Genomic DNA, 21,205 nt, shown 5'->3' with positions numbered 1-21,205 from the left:
TCCTAAAGTGCGATGCCCAGAACTGGTCACAACACTCCAGTTGTGGCCAAACCAGTGTTTTATAAAGGTTCATCATAACTTTCTTGCTTTTGTACTCCATGCCTCTATTTATAAAGCCCAGGATCCCGTATGCTTTTTTAACCGCTTTCTCAACCTGCCCCGACACCTTCAACGATTTGTGCACATATACCCCCAGATCTCTCTGTTCCTGAAACCCTTTTAGAATTGTACCCTCTAGTTTATATTGCCTCTCCTCATTCTTCCTACCAAAATGTATCACCTCGCATTTTTCTGCATTAAATTTCATCTGCCACGTGTCTGCCCATGCCACCAGCCTGTCTATATCCTCTTGAAGTCTATTGCTATCCTCCTCACTGTTCACTACCCTTCCAAGTTTTGTGTCATCTGCAAACTTGGTAATTGTGCCCTGTACACCCAAGTCCAAGTCATTAATATATATCAAGAAAAGCAGTGGTCCCAGTACCGACCCCGGGGAACACCACTGTACACCTCCCTCCAGTCCAAAAAAACGTTCGCCACTACTCCTTGCTTCCTGTTACTTAGCCAGTTCTGTATCCCTGTTGCTACTGCCCCCATTATTCCAATCTTGATGACAAGCCTATTATGTGGCACTTTATCAAACGCATTTTGAAAGTCCATATACACAACATCAACTGCATTGCCCTCATCGACCCTCTCTGTTGCCTCATCAAAAAACTATCAAGTTAGTTAAACACAATTTGCCTTTAACAAATCCGTGCTGGCTTTCCCTAATCAATCCACACTTGTCCAAGCGACTGCTAATTCTGTCCCGGATTATCGTTTCTAAAAATTTCCCCACCATTGAGGTTAAACTGACCGGCCTGTAGTCGCTGGGTTTATCCTTACAGCCTCACTCCTCCATCACCATCGTGCCAGATGACCAACCCTGGTTCAATGAGGGGGGGTGAAGGGCATGACAGGAGCAGCACCAGGCATTCCTAAAAATGAGGTGCCAACCTGGTGAAGCTACAACCCAGGACTACATGCATGCTAAACAACGGAAGCAGCATGTTATAGACAGAGCTAAGCGATTCCACAACCAATGGATCAGATCAAAGTTCTGCAGTCCTGCCACATCCAGTCGCGAATGTTGATGGACAATTAAACAACTTAAGCAAATTAATGGGAGGAGTCTCCGAGAACATCCCCATCCTCAGTGATGGCGGAGCCCAGCAAAAGACAAAGCTCAACACCATTCAGGACAAAGCAGCCCGCTTGATTTTCACCCCATCCACCACCTTAAACATTCACTCCCTCCACCAGTGGCGCACAGTGGCTGCAGTGTGTACCATCTACAGGATGCACTGCAGCAACTCGCCAAGGCCTCTTCGACAGCACCCCCCAAACCCGCGATCTCTACCACCTAGAAGGACAAGGGCAGCAGGTTATTGGGAACAACACCACCTCCAAGTCACACACCATCCCGACTTGGACATATATCACCGTTCCTTCATTGTCGCTGAGAGTACCTTAACCACATGGAGAAGGCCCACTACCACCTTCTCAAAGGCAGCTCGGGATGGGCAATAAATGCCGGCCTTGCCAGCAACACCCACATCCTGAGAAGAAATAAAACAAAATACACAGAGCAGAAGGCTGTCCGTTTTCCACCAGTGTTTAGCTTCAGCTTTAGAAATGTTCGAAAACCCCCAAAATCGATAGACCATAGATTAACTTGCCACTGTCTGTCTTTCAGGTGGACACAAAGTTCTCTTCACCAGACGAACAGAACTCTTACACAGGATTTCTTCGGGCTTTCTCCAGAAGCGATCGGGTTGGTATTTTCACTTTTTGGACGTGTCTTCCATTGAAAGAAAGATCTTGTATTTATATAGCGTCTTAAATGGCCTCAGGATGTCCCGAAGCAGCCAATGAAGGACATTTGAAGTGTAGTCACTGTTGTAATGTTGCGAATGCGGCAGCCAATTTGCGCACAGCAAGATCCCACAAACAGCAATGTGATAATGACCAGATAGAGGGGATGAAATTGGACATGGATCTGAATATCAGTGGCCTGTCAATAGACTGGAATATCGAGCCTGTCCTATAATGGGCACAAATGCGATTATGCCTGTTTTATGTCCCTGGGCATTTACAATTTAAACCCCAATCTGTTTTAATGACATTGGTTGAGGGATAAACCAGCCAGGACAACGGGGATATCTCCCCTGCTCTTCTTTGAAATAGTGGCCGTGGGATCTTTTACATCCACCTGAGAGGGTAGATGGGGCCTTGGTTTAACATCTCATCCCAAAGACGGCACCTCCGACAATGCAGCACTCCCTCAGTACTGCACTGGGAGTGTTGGCCTGGATTATGGGCTCAATCTCTGGAGTGGGACTTGAACCCACAACCTTCTGACTCAGAGGCAAGAGTGCTACCCGCTGAGCAGGGGCGAGAATCCTAGTCCAGGGGCCAGTTGTTGTGCCCAGATTGTGGCTTTGGCTGCAATCAGCTAACTCGTCACAAACGAGAGAGTGAATCTGGGATCTTACTGTTCCGAATAGCTCGGTCCCATACAGACTGACTATTTACGAACTGAGCCATCAGGGAGAGTGTGCACTAACCCAATGTGCTAGGTCATCGCCCCAAGACTAAAGCTTTGGTTACATATGGACCAGTTCTAGGGGACTGGGGCTAAAATTGCAAGCTGGGGGAATGAGCTACATGGCTCTGCCCTGTCCCGTAAACACAGGGTGGAAGGAGCCCCATCTTACAGAATTGTTTCCTCTCAGCCTCACTGAGGATCCAAAACTCGATAACTGCACTGTTGTTCAATCCCATTGCTGTCTGTCCTTCAGGTGGATACAAGGCTCAACTCATCGGAAGAATCGAACTCTTATACTCCCGGATATCACCACTCGCCCCTCAGTGATAAGGTCAGGAGTTTCAATTCACAGCAACCAATGGAACAGCAGCGGAAGTAGCGTTTTCCCGGGTTAGGGGGAAGGGGAAACTCTTTATTGATCCAGGGAACAACCTCAACATAATCTGGGCACAACTGGCCCCTGGACTAGGATTCTCGCCCCTGATCACTGTCCACGAACTCCTGCTAGATGTCTGTAATGGACAGGATCGGGCTTGGCTGCGATGTCCTGTACAGTCAAACGGCTTTAGGGCAGTTCTATATTTTCAACCAACCCCCCAACAGCCAAGATATTATTTAGGAACAGAACCCCTTCCAAATAGGGAGACAAATCAGCACCCTTCGATCGTACAGACCCGGACTGCTTCTTGATTCACAACAAAGAAGTTGGCGTTCCCATCCCCCACTGAACTGCACCCCCACCCCCACCCCCTGTCCATCATTAACAGTGGATTCAGCTTCCATTGTCTTTGTATGTTTGTTTAACCATATAACTGGTGTTAGCCATGGCTCAGTGGGTAGCACTCTCACCTCTGAGTCAGAAGGTTGTGGGTTCAAGTCCCACTCCAGAGACTTGAGCCTGCAATCCAGGCCAACACTCCCAGTGCAGTACTGAGGGAGTGCTGCATTGTCGGAGGTGCCGTCTTTGGGATGAAACATTAAACCGAGGCCCCGTCTACTCTCTCAGGTGGATGTAAAAGATCCCACAGCCACTATTTCGAAAATAACGGGCCAGAACTTGCTGGAAAAGAATAACAGGGTGTTAACGACACAGGCCGTTATTAATGCACAAATCGGCCAGCAGGTTTAGGGGATTAAGAGATACACCAAGAGTTGTGAATCTCTGTAACTTGCTGCTCGATTTACGCTGCTCCGCCATTTGCCTCGTACAAACAGCATCTCACCCTCAGCCTCCCCGTTATTTTTAAGAACTTGCTGGATTTGCACATTGATTGTCCACTAAACTCGCCACAGAAAGTTAAGTCTGGTAATTACCTTTTACCCTCGTGATCCTTGTTAATGACTGTCAATCAACCTCTCTGGCCCAGAAAGGGAACAATTTAAACTCCTCAGTCTCATACCTGCAGGTTATTGTTGGAGATTTTAAAAATGTCAAATTTAAAATTTTTGCATTTTTTTTCTTGTCCTTTTTTGTCTCTTTTTTTTTTCTCTCTCTCTTAATCCAATCTTTCTTTCCCTCTTTCTCAATCCTTAAACCTCCATGGGATATTGGTCCCGCCATTGACCAAGGCCCCAGATACCCCGTTGCCAGCAAGTTACGCGCAAAAAAAAAATTTGGAGCTGAAGGGTGCAGTGAAAAAGTCTAATTAACGGGGCACGCCGCGGGGGTGCCCCATTCCAGAAAGATCTGGCCCAATAACTACAGCGAGAGAATCCAGTGTGACAGGAACACGCAGGAATTTGGGAGCAGAGTGACCTCCAAATCTAGATGTGCAACATCACTGCGTGAGACTTTGCATAAATTTGTAAAATTTACCCCATTATGTAGAAGCGATGTGTTGTAGCTGCAGATTTATTTATTATTGGGGGGGGGAGCTTTATCTCAGTGGAGCGTCACAGCCAGAGATGGTGTGTGGAGCGGGGAAACCGTTAGGAAGGAGAACAGAGACAACATTAAAAATATCTTAGAGTGCGATTCTCGCACACAAGGAAGAAAGTAGACAGAGTGAGTAATTATCTTTCTCTCCTCCCGCTTTTCCTTCCACTCTCCCCTTGTGTCCTGAAGCTGCTGACTGTATGATTGAGTGGAGCTATGGAGCATTCAACTGTAGGGGGCATCACACTCGAGCCTGATCCGGTTCTCACCTAGGGGTTGCCAACTCTGGTTGGACGTATTCCTGGAGGTTTCATCATGTGACCTCCACCTGCCAACTGCCCCCTCCCCCCATTGGTCGCCCAATATGTCCATTCTCGCGACGCTCCGCCTTCCCACGGCCAATTGGAAGACGAACAGACTCTTCATCACCGATTGGATGATTCATGACTGTCAGTCAAACATCCTATTCTTTCCCAACTCCAACATTTTGATAATTAATAAACAAAAGTGTCGGAATAAAAATGTTTTTTTTAATACCCCCAGTGATTTCTCTCCTGAGTGTTTGCTCCCAGCTGTGTCCTGGAGATTAATTTTCAATTCCTGGAGACTCCAGGACAATCCTGGAGGGTTGGCAACCCCTGTTCTCACACAACATCTGTGCCTGATCACGTCCCTGCATGGGTCACTTGATATTATTCAGGAGAGAGACCCCTGGTTGAATGTTCCTTGCCCTATTGGGGAGACAATGAAGGTTTATTGCAATGGCCTCGAAGTTGCCCTGACTGACATCAGTTAACTCAGCACAGAGCAGGGATCGAGTCTGGGATTCTCCTGGTTTGGGTTGCTCCGAGCACACCAACTATTTACTGATTGAGCTTTTGGGGAGTCACTCCTGTGAATAACTTTGGATCATGGTTTTTATATTTGCCATGACCGGTTCAGTCTGTAAACCAAGGCTTTTTGTATTCAGGATTAATTTAGAGACAAACCTGAGGTGGATTCCTTGAGAATGTTCCGCGTTGCATTTCCGCAGGTTAGTCATGTCGTGGTGACATGGCGGTTTCCCAACCCATTCCTGTAAATGCCCAGTACCATCTCACCATGTTGTGACAGAGAATCTCCATCAAATGAGTCCGGGCTTTCCTTCGCGGGAATCAGGCTGTTTGCGTGAAGATGTCATGCTGCTCTTGACTGGCCCGTTATCTTATTGCCTTCATCTCCCAAAAACCGATTTTCATGATGCAGTGACCTTACTCGGCAAGCAGCCATTAAAATCCCCAAATCACTGAATACTCGTCAGGAGAGTGGGCTTCTCCTGGCTCGGCAGGTCGATGCACCGTTTGGTAAATTACTGAGCTGTGGCGGCCAGGAAGACTCCCCGTCTCAACCCGGGTCTGTTCTGAGCTGGGAGGGGCAGCTGGGAGTATTAAAATTTACCTCCGCACTCCAGGGCTGGAGAGGGGAGAATTGGTCAGGATTTCCACTCCTGATCGCTGTCCAGTGACTTCTGCAAGTGTGTGTGTATGTATCCGTGTGTGTGTGTGTGCGTGTGCATGGGTATCTGCGAGTGAGTGTGCATGTGTATCCATGTGTGTATATGGACATTGAGTGAGGGCAGCCTACAGGTCGGCTGTGATGTACCCCAGGGTTGAACAGCCCATTAACTCACTGTCCAGGCTCACCTGAAGAATGGCAACGAGGGTGAGGTACCAGAGTGTGGCTGGAGTCCATGGAACTGGAGCCCAACACGAGATGGTGCCTCCGAAAGAGGAGTGGGGTGAAAGGGACGGGGGGGTGGGGGAGGGCCGTGGGATGGTTACACAAGAAGACAGTGGTTGGAATTCTCGGCCCTGGTGGAGGAGAGGAATATTCCTGGCACCTGCTGGTCTGCTCCGTGGGAGAGTGGGGAGGGGAGAGGGAAGGCTGCCAGAATCCGCGTCACCCCCGCAGCAATAAATACCCTGCCCACCGATCACCCAACACAACTGATCATCAGAACCATTCATGGTGTAGACCATCTCACCCAGCCCATTCCCGCAAGCCCCTCCCACCACCCAACGGTCCCACTCTGTGCTCCTGGCTACAAGGGGTTGTGTGGTAGCTGGAGGAAGCTCAGAAGTGAAAACCTAAATAAACAGGTTATTCCCCAAACCTATAAAGCTGTTGTTTGCTTTCTGTTCCCGTACAGACTGATCGAGGATTCTCAAACAGGACCGCCTCAAACTCACTCAACAAAGATGTCTATGTACAGACAACTGACAAGCACGAGCAGGTAAGGGGCACTTTTGAACTTGTTCTTGGGGTGTGGGTGACACTGGAAAGGCTGCGTTTATTGCCCATCTCTAGTTACCCTGAGAAGGTTCTGGTCGTCTCCTCCTTGAACTGTCACAGTCCTTGTGATGATTCTCCGACAGTGGTGATTGGTGGGGATTTCCAGGTTTCTGAGTCAGCGGTGATGAAGGAACGGTTGCGATTGCTTTCTTCCGGTGGCCTGGAGTGGTTATTCTGATTAGTCGAGCTGACCATGATGACAGCTCCCTCTCCAAGTCAGGATGGTGTGTGACTTGGAGAGGAACTTGAAGCCGATGGTGTTCCCATGATACCCGCCCCCACTCTCCGGCCAGACCCCGCCCCCTCCGCTCTCCGGCCAGACCCCGCCCCCTCCGCTCTCCGGCCAGACCCCGCCCCCTCCGCTCTCCGGCCAGACCCCGCCCCCTCCGCTCTCCGGCCAGACCCCGCCCCCTCCGCTCTCCGGCCAGACCCCGCCCCCTCCGCGCTCCGGCCAGACCCCGCCCCCTCCGCTCTCCGGCCAGACCCCGCCCCCCCCCGCTCTCCGGCCAGACCCCGACCCCCTCCGCTCTCCGGCCAGACCCCGCCCCCTCCGCTCTCCGGCCAGACCCCGCCCCCTCCGCTCTCCGGCCAGACCCTGCCCCGCCCCCGCTCTCAAGCCTGACCCGCCCCTCCTCCCCTGCTCTCCGCCCAGAATGCGGTTGGATGCTGCTTGACCTTTGCCCTGTTGGAGCTGCTTGTTATTCGTTGGGATTGCTTTCTTCCGCTGGCCTGGAGCGGTTTTTCTGATTGGCTGAGCTGACATGACAACAGCTCCCCCCTCTATACAGTATTGCTGATGTTTCCATGGTGCAGAAGTCTGGTGTTTTTATACCCTGTGCTCCTGGTTACAAGGGGATGTGTGGCAGCTGGAGGAAGCTAAGAAATGAAAACATAAATAAACAGGCTATTCCCCAAACCTATAAAGCTGTTGATCTCTTTCTGTTCCCGTACAGACTGATCGAGGATTCTCAAACAGGACTTCCTCAATCTCACTCAACAAAGATGTCTATCTGACAACTGACAAGCACGATAAGGTAAGGGCATTTTTCTATTTGTTCTTGGGGTGTGGGTAACACAGGCAACGTAAGAAATAGGAGCAGGAGGAGGCCATACGGCCCCTCGAGCCTGCTCCGCCATTCAATAAGATCATGGCTGATCTTCTACCTCAACTCCACTTTCCCGCCCGATCCCCTAGAGTCCAAAAATCTATCTATCTCAGCCTTGAATATATTCAATGACTCAGCCTCCACAGCCCTCTGAGGTAGAGAATTCCAAAGATTCACAACCCTCAGAGTGAAGAAATTCCTCCTCATCTCAGTCCTAAATGGTCAACCCCTTATCATAAGAACATAAGAACATAAGAAATTGGAGCAGGAGTAGGCCAATCGTCCCCTCGAGCCTGCTCCGCCATTCAATAAGATCATGGCTGATCTGATCCCAACCACAAATCTAAAGAACACAAGAAGTCGGAGCAGGACCCGGCCACATAGCCCCTGGGCCCTCTCCGCCACCCACAGGGCATTGACCGATCCGAACTCAGCTTCATGTCCAATTTCCTGCCCGCTCCCCATAACCCCTAATTCCCTTTACTTCTAGGAAACTGTCTATTTCTGTTTTAAATTTATCTAATGATGTAGCTTCCACAGCTTCCTGGGGCAGCAAATTCCACAGACCTACCACCCTCTGAGTGAAGAAGTTTCTCCTCATCTCAGTTTTGAAAGAGCAGCCCCTTATTCTAAGATTATGCCCCCTAGTTCTAGTTTCACCCATCTTTGGGAACATCCTTACTGCATCCACCCGATCAAGACCCTTCACAATCTTATATGTTTCAATAAGATCGCCTCTCATTCTTCTGAACTCCAATGAGTAGAGTCCCAATCTACTCAACCTCTCCTCATATGTCCGCCCCCTCATCCCCGGGATTAACCGAGTGAACCTTCTTTGTACTGCCTCGAGAGCAAGTATGTCTTTTCTTAAGTATGGAGACCAAAACTGTATGCAGTATTCCAGGTGCGGTCTCACCAATACCTTATATAACTGCAGCAATACCTCCTTGTTTTTATATTCTATCCCCCTAGCAATAAAAGCCAACGGTCACCTGCTGCACCTGCATACCAACTTTTTGATTTTCTTGCACTAGGACCCCCAGATCCCTTTGTACTGCAGTACTTTCCAGTCTCTCGCCATTAAGAAAATAACTTGCTCTCTGATTTTTCCTGCCAAAGTGCATAACCTCACATTTTCCAATATTATATTGCATCTGCCAAATCTCCGCCCACTCACCCAGCCTGTCTATATCCCCTTGCAGGTTTTTTATGTCCTCCTCACTCTCTACTTTCCCTCCCATCTTTGTATCATCTGCAAATTTTGATATGTTGCACTCAGTCCCCTCCTCCAAATCGTTAATATAGATTGTAAAGAGTTGGGGACCCAGCACCGACCCCTGTGGAACACCACTGGTTACTGGTTGCCAGTCCGAAAATGAACCATTTATCCCAACTCTCTGCTTCCTGTTTGATAACCAATCCTCCACCCATGCCAGAATATTACCCCCAATCCCGTGATTTTTTATCTTAAGTAATAATCTTTTATGTGGCACCTTGTCGAATGCCTTCTGGAAGTCTAAATACACTACGTCCACTGGTTCCCCTTTATCCACCCTATACGTTATATCCTCGAAGAACTCAAGCAAATTTGTCAGACATGACTTCCCCTTCATAAAGCCATGCTGACTTTGCCCTATTAAATTATGCTTATCTAAATGTTCCGTTACTGTCTCCTTAATAATAGACTCCAAAATTTTACCCACCACAGATGTTAAGCTAACTGGCCTATAATTTCCAGCCTTCTGCCTACTACCCTTTTTAAATAACGGTGTTACATTAGCAGTTTTCCAATCTGCCGGGACCTCTCCTGAGTCCAGGGAATTTTGGAAAACTATCACCAAAGCATCCACAATCCCTACTGCCACTTCCCTCAAGACCCTAGGATGGAAGCCATCCGGTCCAGGGGATTTATCCGCCTTGAGTCCCATTATTTTACTGAGTACCATCTCTTGAGTGATTTTAATCGTATTTAGCTTATTTAGCTCCTCCCCCCCGAGAGTCCCCTGTTTGTCCAGTGTTGGGATATTCTTAGTGTCCTCTACTGTAAAGACTGAAACAAAATATTTGTTCAGCATTTTTGCCATCTCCATGTTTCCCACCATTAATTTCCCGGTCTCATCCTCTAAGGGACCTATGTTTGCCTTAGCCACCCTTTTTCTTTTTTATATAACTATAGAAACTCTTGCTATCTGTTTTTATATTTTTTTGCTAATTTCTTTTCATAATCTAACTTCCCTTTCTTAATCAATCCTTTAGTTACTTTTTGCTGTCTTTTGAAGAATTCCCAATCTTCTATCTTCCCACTAAGTTTGGCTACCTTATATGTCCTTGAGTCTATGTCTCCTAGTTCTAGACATGCCAGCCAGGGGAAACAGCCCAAGACATATATTGCCCATCTCTAGTCACCCTGGTGGGGCCTCCTCCTTGAACTGCTGCAGTCCTTATGATAATTCTCCGACAGTGGTGTTTGGTAGGGAATTCCAGGTTTCTGAGTCAGGGGCGATGAAGTAATGGCACGATATATGTCCAATTCAGGATGGTGTTTGAGTTGGAGAGGAACTTGAAGGCGATGGTGTTCCCATGATATCGGTGATCGAGGTTGCAGGGCTGGGAGGTGCTGTGGGAGTGAACCTGGAGAGTTACTGCAGTGCAACCTGTGGATAGTACATGCTGCAGCCACAGTGCGCCAGTGACGGAAGGAGTGGAGATCTTCAATCTAATCATCTTCGTTTTCCCCCTTTAGATGGCAGTTTTGCTCCTTGACTCGTTCACTGATACACTGTGACCGTTGCTGCTGCCCCAGCCCATTCTCCTCATCTCCAGCATCTTTCGGGGCTAAAAGAGTTAAATTATGAGGACAAGTTGCATAGACTAGGCTTGCATTCCCTCAAGTATAGAAGATTAAGGGGTGATCTAATTGAGGTGTTTAAGATGATTAACGGAGTTGATAGGGTAGAGAGAGTGAAACTATTTCCTCTGGTGGGGGAGTCCAGAACAAGGAGGCATAACCTTAAAATTAGAGCTAGGCCGTTCAGGGGTGATGTCAGGAAGCATTTCTTCACACACAGGGTAGGGGAAATCTGGAACTCTCTCCCCCAAAAAACTGTTGGGGCTGGGGGTCAATTGACAATTTCCAAACTGAGATTGATCGATTTTTGTTAGGCAAGGGTATTAAGGGTTACGGAACCGAGGCGGGTAAATGGAGTTAAGATACAGATCAGCCATGATCTAATTGAATGACGGAACAGGCTCGAGGGGCTGAATGGCCTCCTTCTGTTCCTGTGTTCCTGGAGACGACCCCAAAGGGTGATTCTGTAGCCTGGTGCTCTTGCAGTGCATCGTGGGAAATTGCAGATCGCCAGCCTGTGACTTCCTGTCCATTATCGATTGACGGTCGAGGATTGGCTGCCTGCACTTTCATCTCCAGTCGGGAATTATTTTACCCCCAACCCGACTTTCTTCATTTTGTCTCCTTCCACCCTGAAGTCTGGTGTTTGGTCCTGTCGGAGTCTCTGATACCTCAATCGAGTGACCATTCTCCACGAGCCAGTGTTAGAACCCGTTGTCCAATAGAAATCGCTGACTAGCCACAGGTGTGGACACCATTTTCACCACATTCACTAATTTCAGTTGAAAACTCCTCACACACAATACAGGTATATACGTGTATATTAACTTAATAAGCATCTCCCACCTTCAGTGTGAAACTTTGCAGTCTTTCTCTTTCACCAAAGTTTGGAATTCTGGCATGAATTTCTCAGGCACAAAAAGAAAGAAAGACTTGCATTTCTATAGGGCCTTTCACCACCTCAGGATGTCCCAAAGCACTTTGCAGCCAATGAAGCACTTTTTGACCAGTAATAATGTAGGAAATGCGGAAGCCAATTTGCGCACAGCAAGGTCCCACAAATACCAAGAGATAAACGATCAGATAAGCTGTTTTAGTGATGTTGGTTGAGGGATAAATATTGGCCAGTACACCGGGGAGAACCCCCCTGCTCTTTTTCGAAATAGTGCCATGGGATCTTTAACGTCCACCCGAGAGGTCATACGGGGCCTCAGTGTAACGTCTCATCCGAAAGACGGCACCTCCAACAGTGCAGCACTCCCTCAGTACTGCACTGGAGTGTCAGCTTGGGTTTTTGTCCTCAAGTTGCTGGAGTGGGGCTTGAACCCACGACCTTCTGACTCTGATGCAAGAGTGCCACCCACTGAGTCGCTTGGCACATCAGAGGGCAGCTTCTCGGGTTTTGTCCAGCAGTTGCGAGCGGTACTTGGACATCAGCAGAGCGGTCGCCAAGAATGTTGACTCATACAACAAGACTCGCTCGGCCCCCGCTCTCCGCCCGGACCCCGGCCCCCACTCCCCACCCGGACCCCGGCTGCCGCTCCCCGCCCAGACCCCGGCCCCCCCTCTCCGCCCAGACCCCGCCCCCCCGCTCTCCGCCCAGACCCCGGCCCTCACTCTCCGCCCAGACCCCGGCCGCCACTCCCCACCCGGACCACGGCTGCCGCTCCCCGCCCAGACCCCGGCCCCCCCTCTCCGCCCAGACCCCGCCCACCGCTCTCCGCCCGGACCCCGGCCCTCATTCTCCGCCCAGACCCCGGCCCCCCTCTCCGCCCGGACCCCAGCCCCCCTCTCCGCCCAGACCCCTTCCGCTCTCCGCCCGGACCCCGGCCCTCACTCTCCGCCCGGACACCGGCCGCCACTCCCCACCCGGACCCCGGCCTTCACTCTCCGCCCGGACCCCGGCCCCCCCTCTCCGCCCAGACCCCGCCCCCCGCTCTCCGCCCGGACCCCGGCCCCCACTCCCCACCCGGACCCCAGCCCCCACTCCCCGCCCAGACCCCGCCCCCTGCTCCCCGCCCAGACCCCGGCCCCCCTCTCCGCCCAGACCCCGCCCCCGCTCTCCGCCCGGCCCCCGGCCCCCACTCCCCACCCGGACCCCAGCCCCCACTCCCCGCCCAGACCCCGGCCCTCCTCTCCGCCCAGACCCCGCCCCCGCTCTCCACCCATGGTGCTGAAGTCTGGCGCTTTAACCCGTGTTACACACCATTTCAGCTGATAACCAATAAACAGTAACTAAAGAAGTAAATCAAAAGAATACTCACACACTCTACTTTTCCTCAAACCATTTTACCAACCAACGCACAGAAAGGGTAAATATTGAGATCACATCCCCAACAATGGTCCATTACTCATTTATTAATAGACGGTGTCCATCACTGATCAAAAATGCAATTAACCATATCTGGATTCAGAATTAACCTTATTGGATAAATCTGTGTTAGAACCATAGAGGTTTCGAGCACAGAAAGAGGTCATTCAGGTCAGCCTGGCTCTTTGCTGGAACAATCCAGAACTAATACCACGGCCCTGCTGTCTCTCTCCGATCTTCCTGTGCTTGAAATATTTATGCAGTTTTTCCGTAAAGAGATGAGGCACTGATCTCTGCCTCAACCACTCCCTGTGGCAAACCATTCCATGCTCCAACATCTGTGGACAGAGGCTTCTCCTAACCATTCTTGTCACTCTCTGTGATCATTTTAAATTGAAGACCCCTCGTCACTGACGTCCCTACCAGAGGAAATAGTCTTTCTTTATCCACTCTATCAAATCTCTTCATACTTTTAAAAACTTCTATTAAATCTCCTTTTAGCCTTCTCTGTTCTAGTTGAAATAGTCCCAGTATGGAAAGCCTCTCCTGTGAGAGCGAGAGGAGCTCGCGCTCCTGGCTGCAGGGAGTTGTGTGGCAGCTGGAGGAAGCTAAGAAGTGAGACATAAATAAACGGGCTATTCCCCAAACCTTGATGACAATTGATTGCTTCCTATTCCTTTACAGACTGATCAAGGATTCTCAAACAGGACCACCTCAAACTTACTCAACAAAGATGTCTATCTGACAACTGACAAGCACGATAAGGTAAGGTCTTGGTTCTTGGGGTCTGGGTGACACTGGAAAGGCTGAGTTTATTGCCCATCCCTAGTTACCCTGAGAAGGTGCTGGTCGGCCTCCTCCTTGAACTGTCACAGTCCTTGTGATGATTCTCCGACAGTGGTGTTTGGTGGGGATTTCCAGACTTCTGAGTCAGCGGTGATGAAGGAACGGTGGGATATATGTCCAAATCAGGATGGTGTGTGACTCGGAGAGGAACTTGAAAACGATGGTGTTCCCATGATATCGGTGATAGAGGTTGCAGGGCTGGGAGATGCTGGGGGAGTGAATTTGGTGAGTTGCTGCAGTGCATCCTGTAGACAGTACAGGTGTGGCTACAGTGACACTGTTTTAACCACATGCACTAATTTTAATAGAAATCACCTTACACACAATACAGGTAAATGTACTTCACGTGGATATTAACTTAACAAACATCTCCCACCATTCAGTGTGAAACTTTGCAGTCTTTCTCTTTTACCAAAGTTTGGAATTCTGGTGTGAATTTCTCAGAAACCAAATCTTGGTGAATCTTATAGGGTTTTTGTCCAGCAGTTGTGAGCAGTACATGGGCTTCATCAGAGTGGTCGCTGAGAATGTTAATTCCCACAATGAGACTCGCCAGACCCTGCCCCCCGCTCTCCGCCCGGACCCCGGCCCCGCTCTCCGCCCAGACCCCGGCCCCGCTCCCCGCCCAGACCCCGGCCCCGCTCTCCGCCCAGACCCCGCTCCCCGCCCAGACCCCGCTCCCCGCTCCCCGCCCAGACCCCGGCCCCGCTCTCCGCCCAGACCCCGCTCCCCGCCCAGACCCCGGCCCCCGCTCTCCGCCCAGACCCCGGCCCCCGCTCTCCGCCCGGACCCCGCTCCCCGCCCAGACCCCGCTCCCCGCTCTCCGCCCAGACCCCGCTCCCCGCCCAGACCCCGCTCTTCGCTCTCCGCCCAGACCCCGCTCCCCGCCCAGACCCCGCTCCCCGCCCAGACCCCGCTCCCCGCTCTCCGCCCAGACCCCGCTCTCCGCCCAGACCCCGGCCCCCGCTCTCCGCCCAGACCCCGGCCCCCGCTCTCCGCCCGGACCCCGGCCCCGCTCCCCGCCCAGACCCCGCTCCTCGCTCTCCGACTGGCCCCCGCTCCCCGCCCAGACCCCGGCCCCGCTCTCCGCCCAGACCCCGCTCCCCGCCCAGACCCCGCTCCCCGCTCCCCGCCCAGACCCCGGCCCCGTTCTCCGCCCGGACCCCGCTCCCCGCTCAGACCCCGCTCCCCGCTCTCCGCCCAGACCCCGCTCCCCGCCCAGACCCCGCTCCCCGCTCTCCGCCCAGACCCCGCTCCCCGCCCAGACCCCGCTCCCCGCTCTCCGCCCAGACCCCGCTCTCCGCCCAGACCCCGGCCCCCGCTCTCCGCCCAGACCCCGGCCCCCGCTCTCCGCCCGGACCCCGGCCCCGCTCCCCGCCCAGACCCCGCTCCTCGCTCTCCGACTGGCCCCCGCTCTCCGCCCATACCCCGGCCCCCGCTCTCCGCCTGGCCCCCGCTCTCCGCCCATACCCCGGCCCCCGCTCTCCGCCTGGCCCCCGCTCTCCGCCTGGCCCCCGCTCTCCGCCCAGACCCTGGCCCCCGCTCTCCGCCCGGACCCCGGCCCCCGCTCTCCGCCCGGACCCCGGCCCCCGCTCTCCGCCCGGACCCCGCCCCCGCTCTCCGCCCGGCCCCCGGCCCCCGCTCTCCGCCCGGCCCCCGCTCTCCGCCCGGCCCCCGGCCCCCGCTCTCCGCCCGGCCCCCGGCCCCCGCTCTCCGCCCGGCCCCCGCCGGTTGGATGCTGCTTGTTATTAGTTGGGATTGCTTTGTTCCGCTGGCCTGGAACGGTCGAGCTGACCACAGTGACAGCTCCTTACAATGTTGTTGGTGTTTCCATGGTGCTGATGTCTGGCGATTTCCATGGTGTAACATTTTAGCAGATAACCAATCAACAAATTACAAAGAATTACAAAGAATGTACAGCACAGGAACAGGCCATTTGTCCGAATGGGTCTATGCCGGTGTTTATTCTCCATGTGAGCCTCCTCCCACCCCTTTTTATCTCACCCTAACAACATATCCTTCTATTCCATTCTCCCTCATGACTTATCCAGCTTCCCCTTAAATGCATCTACACTATTTGCCTCAACTAGCGAGTTCCACATTCTAACCACTCTCTGGGTAAAGAAATTTCTCCTGAATTCCCTATTGGATTTTTTAGTGACCATCTTATATTTATGCCCCCTGGTTCTGGTCTCCTCCCTATCAAACCCTATTATAATTTTAAAGATCTCGATCAGGTCACCCCTCAGTCTTCTCTTTTCTAGAGAAAAGAGTCCCAGCCTGTTCAATCTTTCCTGATAAGTAAACCTCTCATTTCTGGTATCATCCTAGTAAATTCTTTTTGAACCTTCTCCAGTGCCTCTATATTCTTTTTATAGTGTGGAGACTAGAACTGTTCGCAGTACTTCAAGTGTGGTCTAACCAAGGTTCTATACAAGTTTAGCATAACTTCTCTGCTTTTCAATTCTATCCCTCTAGAAATGAACCCCAGTTTTATGTTTGCTTTTTTTTATGGTCTTATTAACCTGCGTTGCTACTTTTAGTAATTTGTGTCTGTGTACCCCTAAATCCCTCTGCTTCTCTACCCCATTTAGACTCTTATTTTCCAAGCAATATGTGGCCTCTTTATTCTTCCTACCAAAATGCAGCACCTCACACTTACCTATATTGAAATTCATTTGCCAGTTACACGCCCATTCTGCAAGTTTATTAATGTCTTCCTGTATTTTGTTGCAGTCTTCCTCAGTATTAACTATGCCCCCCAATTTGGTGTTGTCCGCAAATTTTGAAATTGTACTTCCAATTCCTGAGTCCAAATCGTTTATGTAAATGGTGAACAACAGTGGTCCCAGCACCGATCCTTGTGGAACACCACTTCCCATCTTTTGCCAGTTTGAGTAACTACCTTTAACCTTTGCTCTCTGTTTTCTGTTTTGTACCCAGCTTGCTATCCATTCTGCTACTAGTCCCCTGAATCCACATGCTCTGACCTTAGTCATGAGTCTACTACGTGGTATCTTATTGAAGGCCTTTTGAAAATCCAAATATATTACATCTACTGCATTACCCTTGTCTACACTTTCTGTTACTTCTTCAAAGAATTCAATAAGGTTGGTCCAGTATGACCTTCCCTTTTGAAATCCATGCTGATTATTCTTTATTATATTTTCAGTTTCTAGATGTTTTTCTGTTACATCTTTGAGTAAAGATTCCATTATCTTTCCTACCACCGATGTTAAGCTAACTGGTCTATAATTCCCTGGACTGGTTCTATCTCCCTTTTTAAATATAGGTGTAACATTAGCTGTCCACCAATCTGGCACTATTCCCTTTTCTACAGAATTTTTATATGTATATAATTATGCTTCTGTTTCCTCTTCCCTAACTTTTTTTAATATGCGCGGATGCAATCCATCCAGACCAGGGGTTTTATCCTCTCTAAATTGGATTAGTTTATCAATCATCTTCCCCCTTTCTATCTTAAATGTCTTTATATCTTTTCTTATCTCTTCTCCTAATGTCATGCCCACCATGTTAGTGTCCCTGGTAAATACTGAGGCAAAGTCATTATTTAGTATTTGTCATTTCACTGTCATTACCTGTGAGTTTATGGTGTGTATCCCTTAGTGGCCCTATAGTGGTCCTGATTTTTCTTTTGTTATTTATGTGTCTGTAGAATACTTTACTTTTTTTTAATATCCTTTCATAATTTAATTTCATGGTTTCTTTTTGCCTTCCTAATTGTTCTTTTAACTTCTTTCCTAACGCCTCCGTATTCCCTTTTGTCATCCTCCTTTATTGTCTATGTACTTAGTGAATGTTTTTTTTCTTTAGTTTCAATTTTACTTTTATCTCTTTATTCGTCTTTGGTATATCATTACTGGCTGGTTTGTTCTTGCTTTTTGGTGGGATATTTATCTCCTAGACTCTATTGATCAACATTTTAAATGTTTCCCACTACTGTTCTATTTCATTGTTTGTCAGTAAATTTTTCCAATTTATTTTTCCTAGTTCCATTCTCATCCCCTCAAAATCAGCTGTTTTCTAATTTATTACTTCGGCCATTGTCTTACTTATATCTGTCTCAATCTTAAACCTTATTATGTTGTGATCGCTATTGCCTAGATGTTCCCCTACGCTTACTTCTCTTATCTCTTATGGTTCATTTCCCATTACTAGATCCAGCGGTGATTCCCCTCTTGTTGGGCTTTTTACATACTGGGTGAGAAATAAGTCCTGCACACATTGTAAAGACTCCATTCCCTGTACCCCTTTACCTATCTCTTCTTGCCAGTTTATTTGGAGGTAGTTAATACCTCCCATGATTATTATTCTATTCCCTTTACTCATTTCACATATTTGCTTACGTATTTCTTCCTCTATATCCCTCCACTATTAGGTGCTCTATTGTATACCCCTATTAGCATGATCCATCCCTTATCTTTTATTCCAATTCATATGGATTCTGTTTCTATCCTTCTGTTAATTATGTCCCTTATCAAAAATGAAATTAGCCATATATCTGGAAGCTGGAGGAAATTAAGAAGTGAAAATATAAATAAACAGGTTATTCCCCAAACTTTTAAAGCTGTTGATTGCTTCCTGTCCCTTTACAGACTGATCGAGGATTCTCAAACAGGACTGCCTCAAATTCACTCAACAAAGATGTCTATCTACAGACAACTGACAAGCACGATAAGGTAAGGGCATTTTTGTATTGGTTCTTGGGATGTGGGTGAACTGGAAAGGCTGAGTTTATTGCCCATCCCGAGTTACCCTGAGAAGGTGCTGGTCGGCCTCCTCCTTGAACTGCCACAGTCCTTGTGATGATTCTCCGACAGTGGTGCTTGGTGGGGATTTCCAGGTTTCTGAGTCAGCGGTGATGAAGGAACGGTGGGATATATGTCCAAATCAGGATGGTGTGTGACTCGGAGAGGAAGTTGAAGGCGATGGTGTTCCCATGATATCGGTGATAGAGGTTGCAGGGCTGGGAGATGCTGGGGGAGTGAATTTGGTGAGTTGCTGCAGTGCATCCTGTAGACAGTACAGGTGTGGCTACAGTGACACTGTTTTAACCACATGCACTAATTTTAATAAAAATCACCTTACACACAATACAGGTAAATGTACTTCACGTGGATATTAACTTAACAAACATCTCCCACCATTCAGTGTGAAACTTTGCAGTCTTTCTCTTTTACCAAAGTTTGGAATTCTGGTGTGAATTTCTCAGACACCAAATCTTGGTGAATCTTCTAGGGTTTTTGTCCAGCAGTTGTGAGCAGTACATGGGCTTCATCAGAGTGGTCGCTGAGAATGTTAATTCCCACAACGAGACTCGCCAGACCCCGCTCCCCGCTCCCCGCCCTGCGCCCAGACCCCGGCCCCCGCTCTCCGCCCGGCCCCCGCTCCCCGCCCGGACCCCGGCCCCACTCTCCACCCAGACCCCGGCCCCGCTCTCCGCCTGGCCCCCGCCCCTGCTCTCCGCCCGGACTCCGCTCCCCGCCCTGCGCCCGGACCCCGCCCCCGCTCTCTGCCCGGACCCCGCTCCCTGCCCTGCGCCCGGACCCCGCCCCCGCTCTCTGCCCGGACCCCGCCCCCGCTCTCTGCCCGGACCCCGCCCCCGCTCTCTGCCCGGACCCCGCCCCCGCTCTCTGCCCGGACCCCGCCCCCGCTCTCTGCCCGGACCCCGGCCCCGCTCCCCGCCCTGCGCCCGGACCCCGGCCCCCGCTCTCCGCCTGGACCCCGGCCCCGCTCTCCGTCCAGAACCCAGTTGGATGATGCTTGCCCTTTGCCCTGTTGGAGCTGCTCATTATTGGTTGGGTTTGCTTTCTTCTGCTGGCCTGGAGCGGTTCTTCCAATTGGTCGAGCTGAGCACGATGACAGCTCCCCTCTCCAGACAATGTTATTGGTGTTTCCATGGTGCTGAAGTCTGGTGTTTTTTTCTGTGTTACATAACATGTTAGCTGATAACCAATGAACAGTAACTAAAGAAGTAAATCACATCCAACAATCAAAAGAATACTCACACACTCTACTTTTCCTCAAACCATTTTACCAACCAACGCACAGAAAGGGTAAATATTGAGATCACATCCCCAACAATGGTCTATTACTCATTTATTATTGGTTGGTGTCTATCACTGATCAAAAATGCAATTAACCATATATGTGGTAGCTTGAGGAAGCTAAGAAGTTAAAACATAAATAAAGTCTATTCCCCAAACCTTTAAAGCTGTTGTTTGCTCCCTTACAGACTGATCGAGGATTCTCAAACAGGACCGCCTCAAACTCACTCAACAAAGATGTCTATCTACAGTCAACTGACAAGCACGATAAGGTAAGAGGGGGTCTGGGTGACACTGGAAAGGCTGCGTTTATTGCCCATCCCTAGTTACCCTGAGAAGGTGCTGGTCGGCCTCCTCCTTGAACTGTCACAGTCCTTGTGATGATTCTCCGACAGTGGTGTTTGGTGGGGAATTCCAGGTTTCTGAGTCAGCGACGATGAAGGAACGATGCGATATATGTCCAATTCAGGATGGTGTGTGACTTGGAGAGGAACTTGAAGGCGATGGTGTTCCCATGATATCAGCGATAGAGCATCTAAATAGAGGCATAGGATGTTATGCTAAACCTTTATAAACCACTGGTTATGCTGCAGCTAGAGCATAGGGTCCAATTCTGGGCACCACACTTTAGGAAGGATGTCAAGGCCTTTGAGAGGGTGCAAAGGAGATTTACTAGAATGGTACCAGGGTTGAGGGACTTCAGTTATGTGAAGAGATTGGAGAAGCTGGGGTTGTTCTCCTTAGAGCAGAGAAGGTTAAGGGGAGATTTGATAGAGGTGTTCAAAATCATGAGGGGTTTTAACAGAGTAAATAAGGAGAAACTGTTTCCACTGGCAGGAGGGTCGGTAACCAGAGGATTCAAGGTAATTGGCAAAAGAGCCAGAGGGGAGATGAGGAGAATTGTTATGATCTGGAATGCGCTGCCTGAAAGGGTGTTGGAAGCAGATTTAATAGTAATTTTCAAAAGAGAAGTAGATAAATACTTGAAGGGGAGAAAATTGCAGGACTGTGGGGAAAGAGCAGGGGAGTGGGGCAAATTGGATAGCTCTGCCTAAAGACCGGCACAGGCACGATGGGCCAAATGGCCTCCTTCTGTGCTATAAGATTCTATGATTCTGTGAACTTTCCAGCAGGGGCTGCGGCCAATTCCCATTGGTCTCGTCGAGGCAAATTGTGGTAGGCCAGCTGCTGCTGTGACTGGGGTCATCGAACTCCGCACAGACCATGGA

At 50.0% G+C, this 21,205-nt stretch overlaps 1 protein-coding gene across 2 annotated transcripts in view; it reads left to right on the top strand.

Moving 5' to 3' along the window:
- The window catches only part of LOC137305738 (myosin phosphatase Rho-interacting protein-like), a 242,455-nt gene that overhangs the window by 105,256 nt on the left and 115,994 nt on the right, over window positions 1-21,205 (top strand). For both annotated transcript variants that reach the window (XM_067974676.1, XM_067974675.1), the window contains exons 13-19: window positions 1,739-1,816; window positions 2,844-2,921; window positions 6,655-6,738; window positions 7,751-7,831; window positions 13,747-13,827; window positions 18,525-18,608; window positions 20,165-20,248. In XM_067974676.1, the coding sequence (XP_067830777.1) occupies window positions 1,739-1,816; window positions 2,844-2,921; window positions 6,655-6,738; window positions 7,751-7,831; window positions 13,747-13,827; window positions 18,525-18,608; window positions 20,165-20,248 (570 nt within the window). The remainder of the gene's footprint in view (window positions 1-1,738; window positions 1,817-2,843; window positions 2,922-6,654; window positions 6,739-7,750; window positions 7,832-13,746; window positions 13,828-18,524; window positions 18,609-20,164; window positions 20,249-21,205) is intronic.

This window comes from Heptranchias perlo, chromosome 40 (assembly GCF_035084215.1).
Source record: "Heptranchias perlo isolate sHepPer1 chromosome 40, sHepPer1.hap1, whole genome shotgun sequence".
Taxonomy (NCBI): Eukaryota; Metazoa; Chordata; class Chondrichthyes; order Hexanchiformes; family Hexanchidae; genus Heptranchias; species Heptranchias perlo.
The sequence above is the reverse complement of the archived record's forward strand: the minus strand, read 5'-3'. Positions and strand labels throughout refer to the sequence as shown.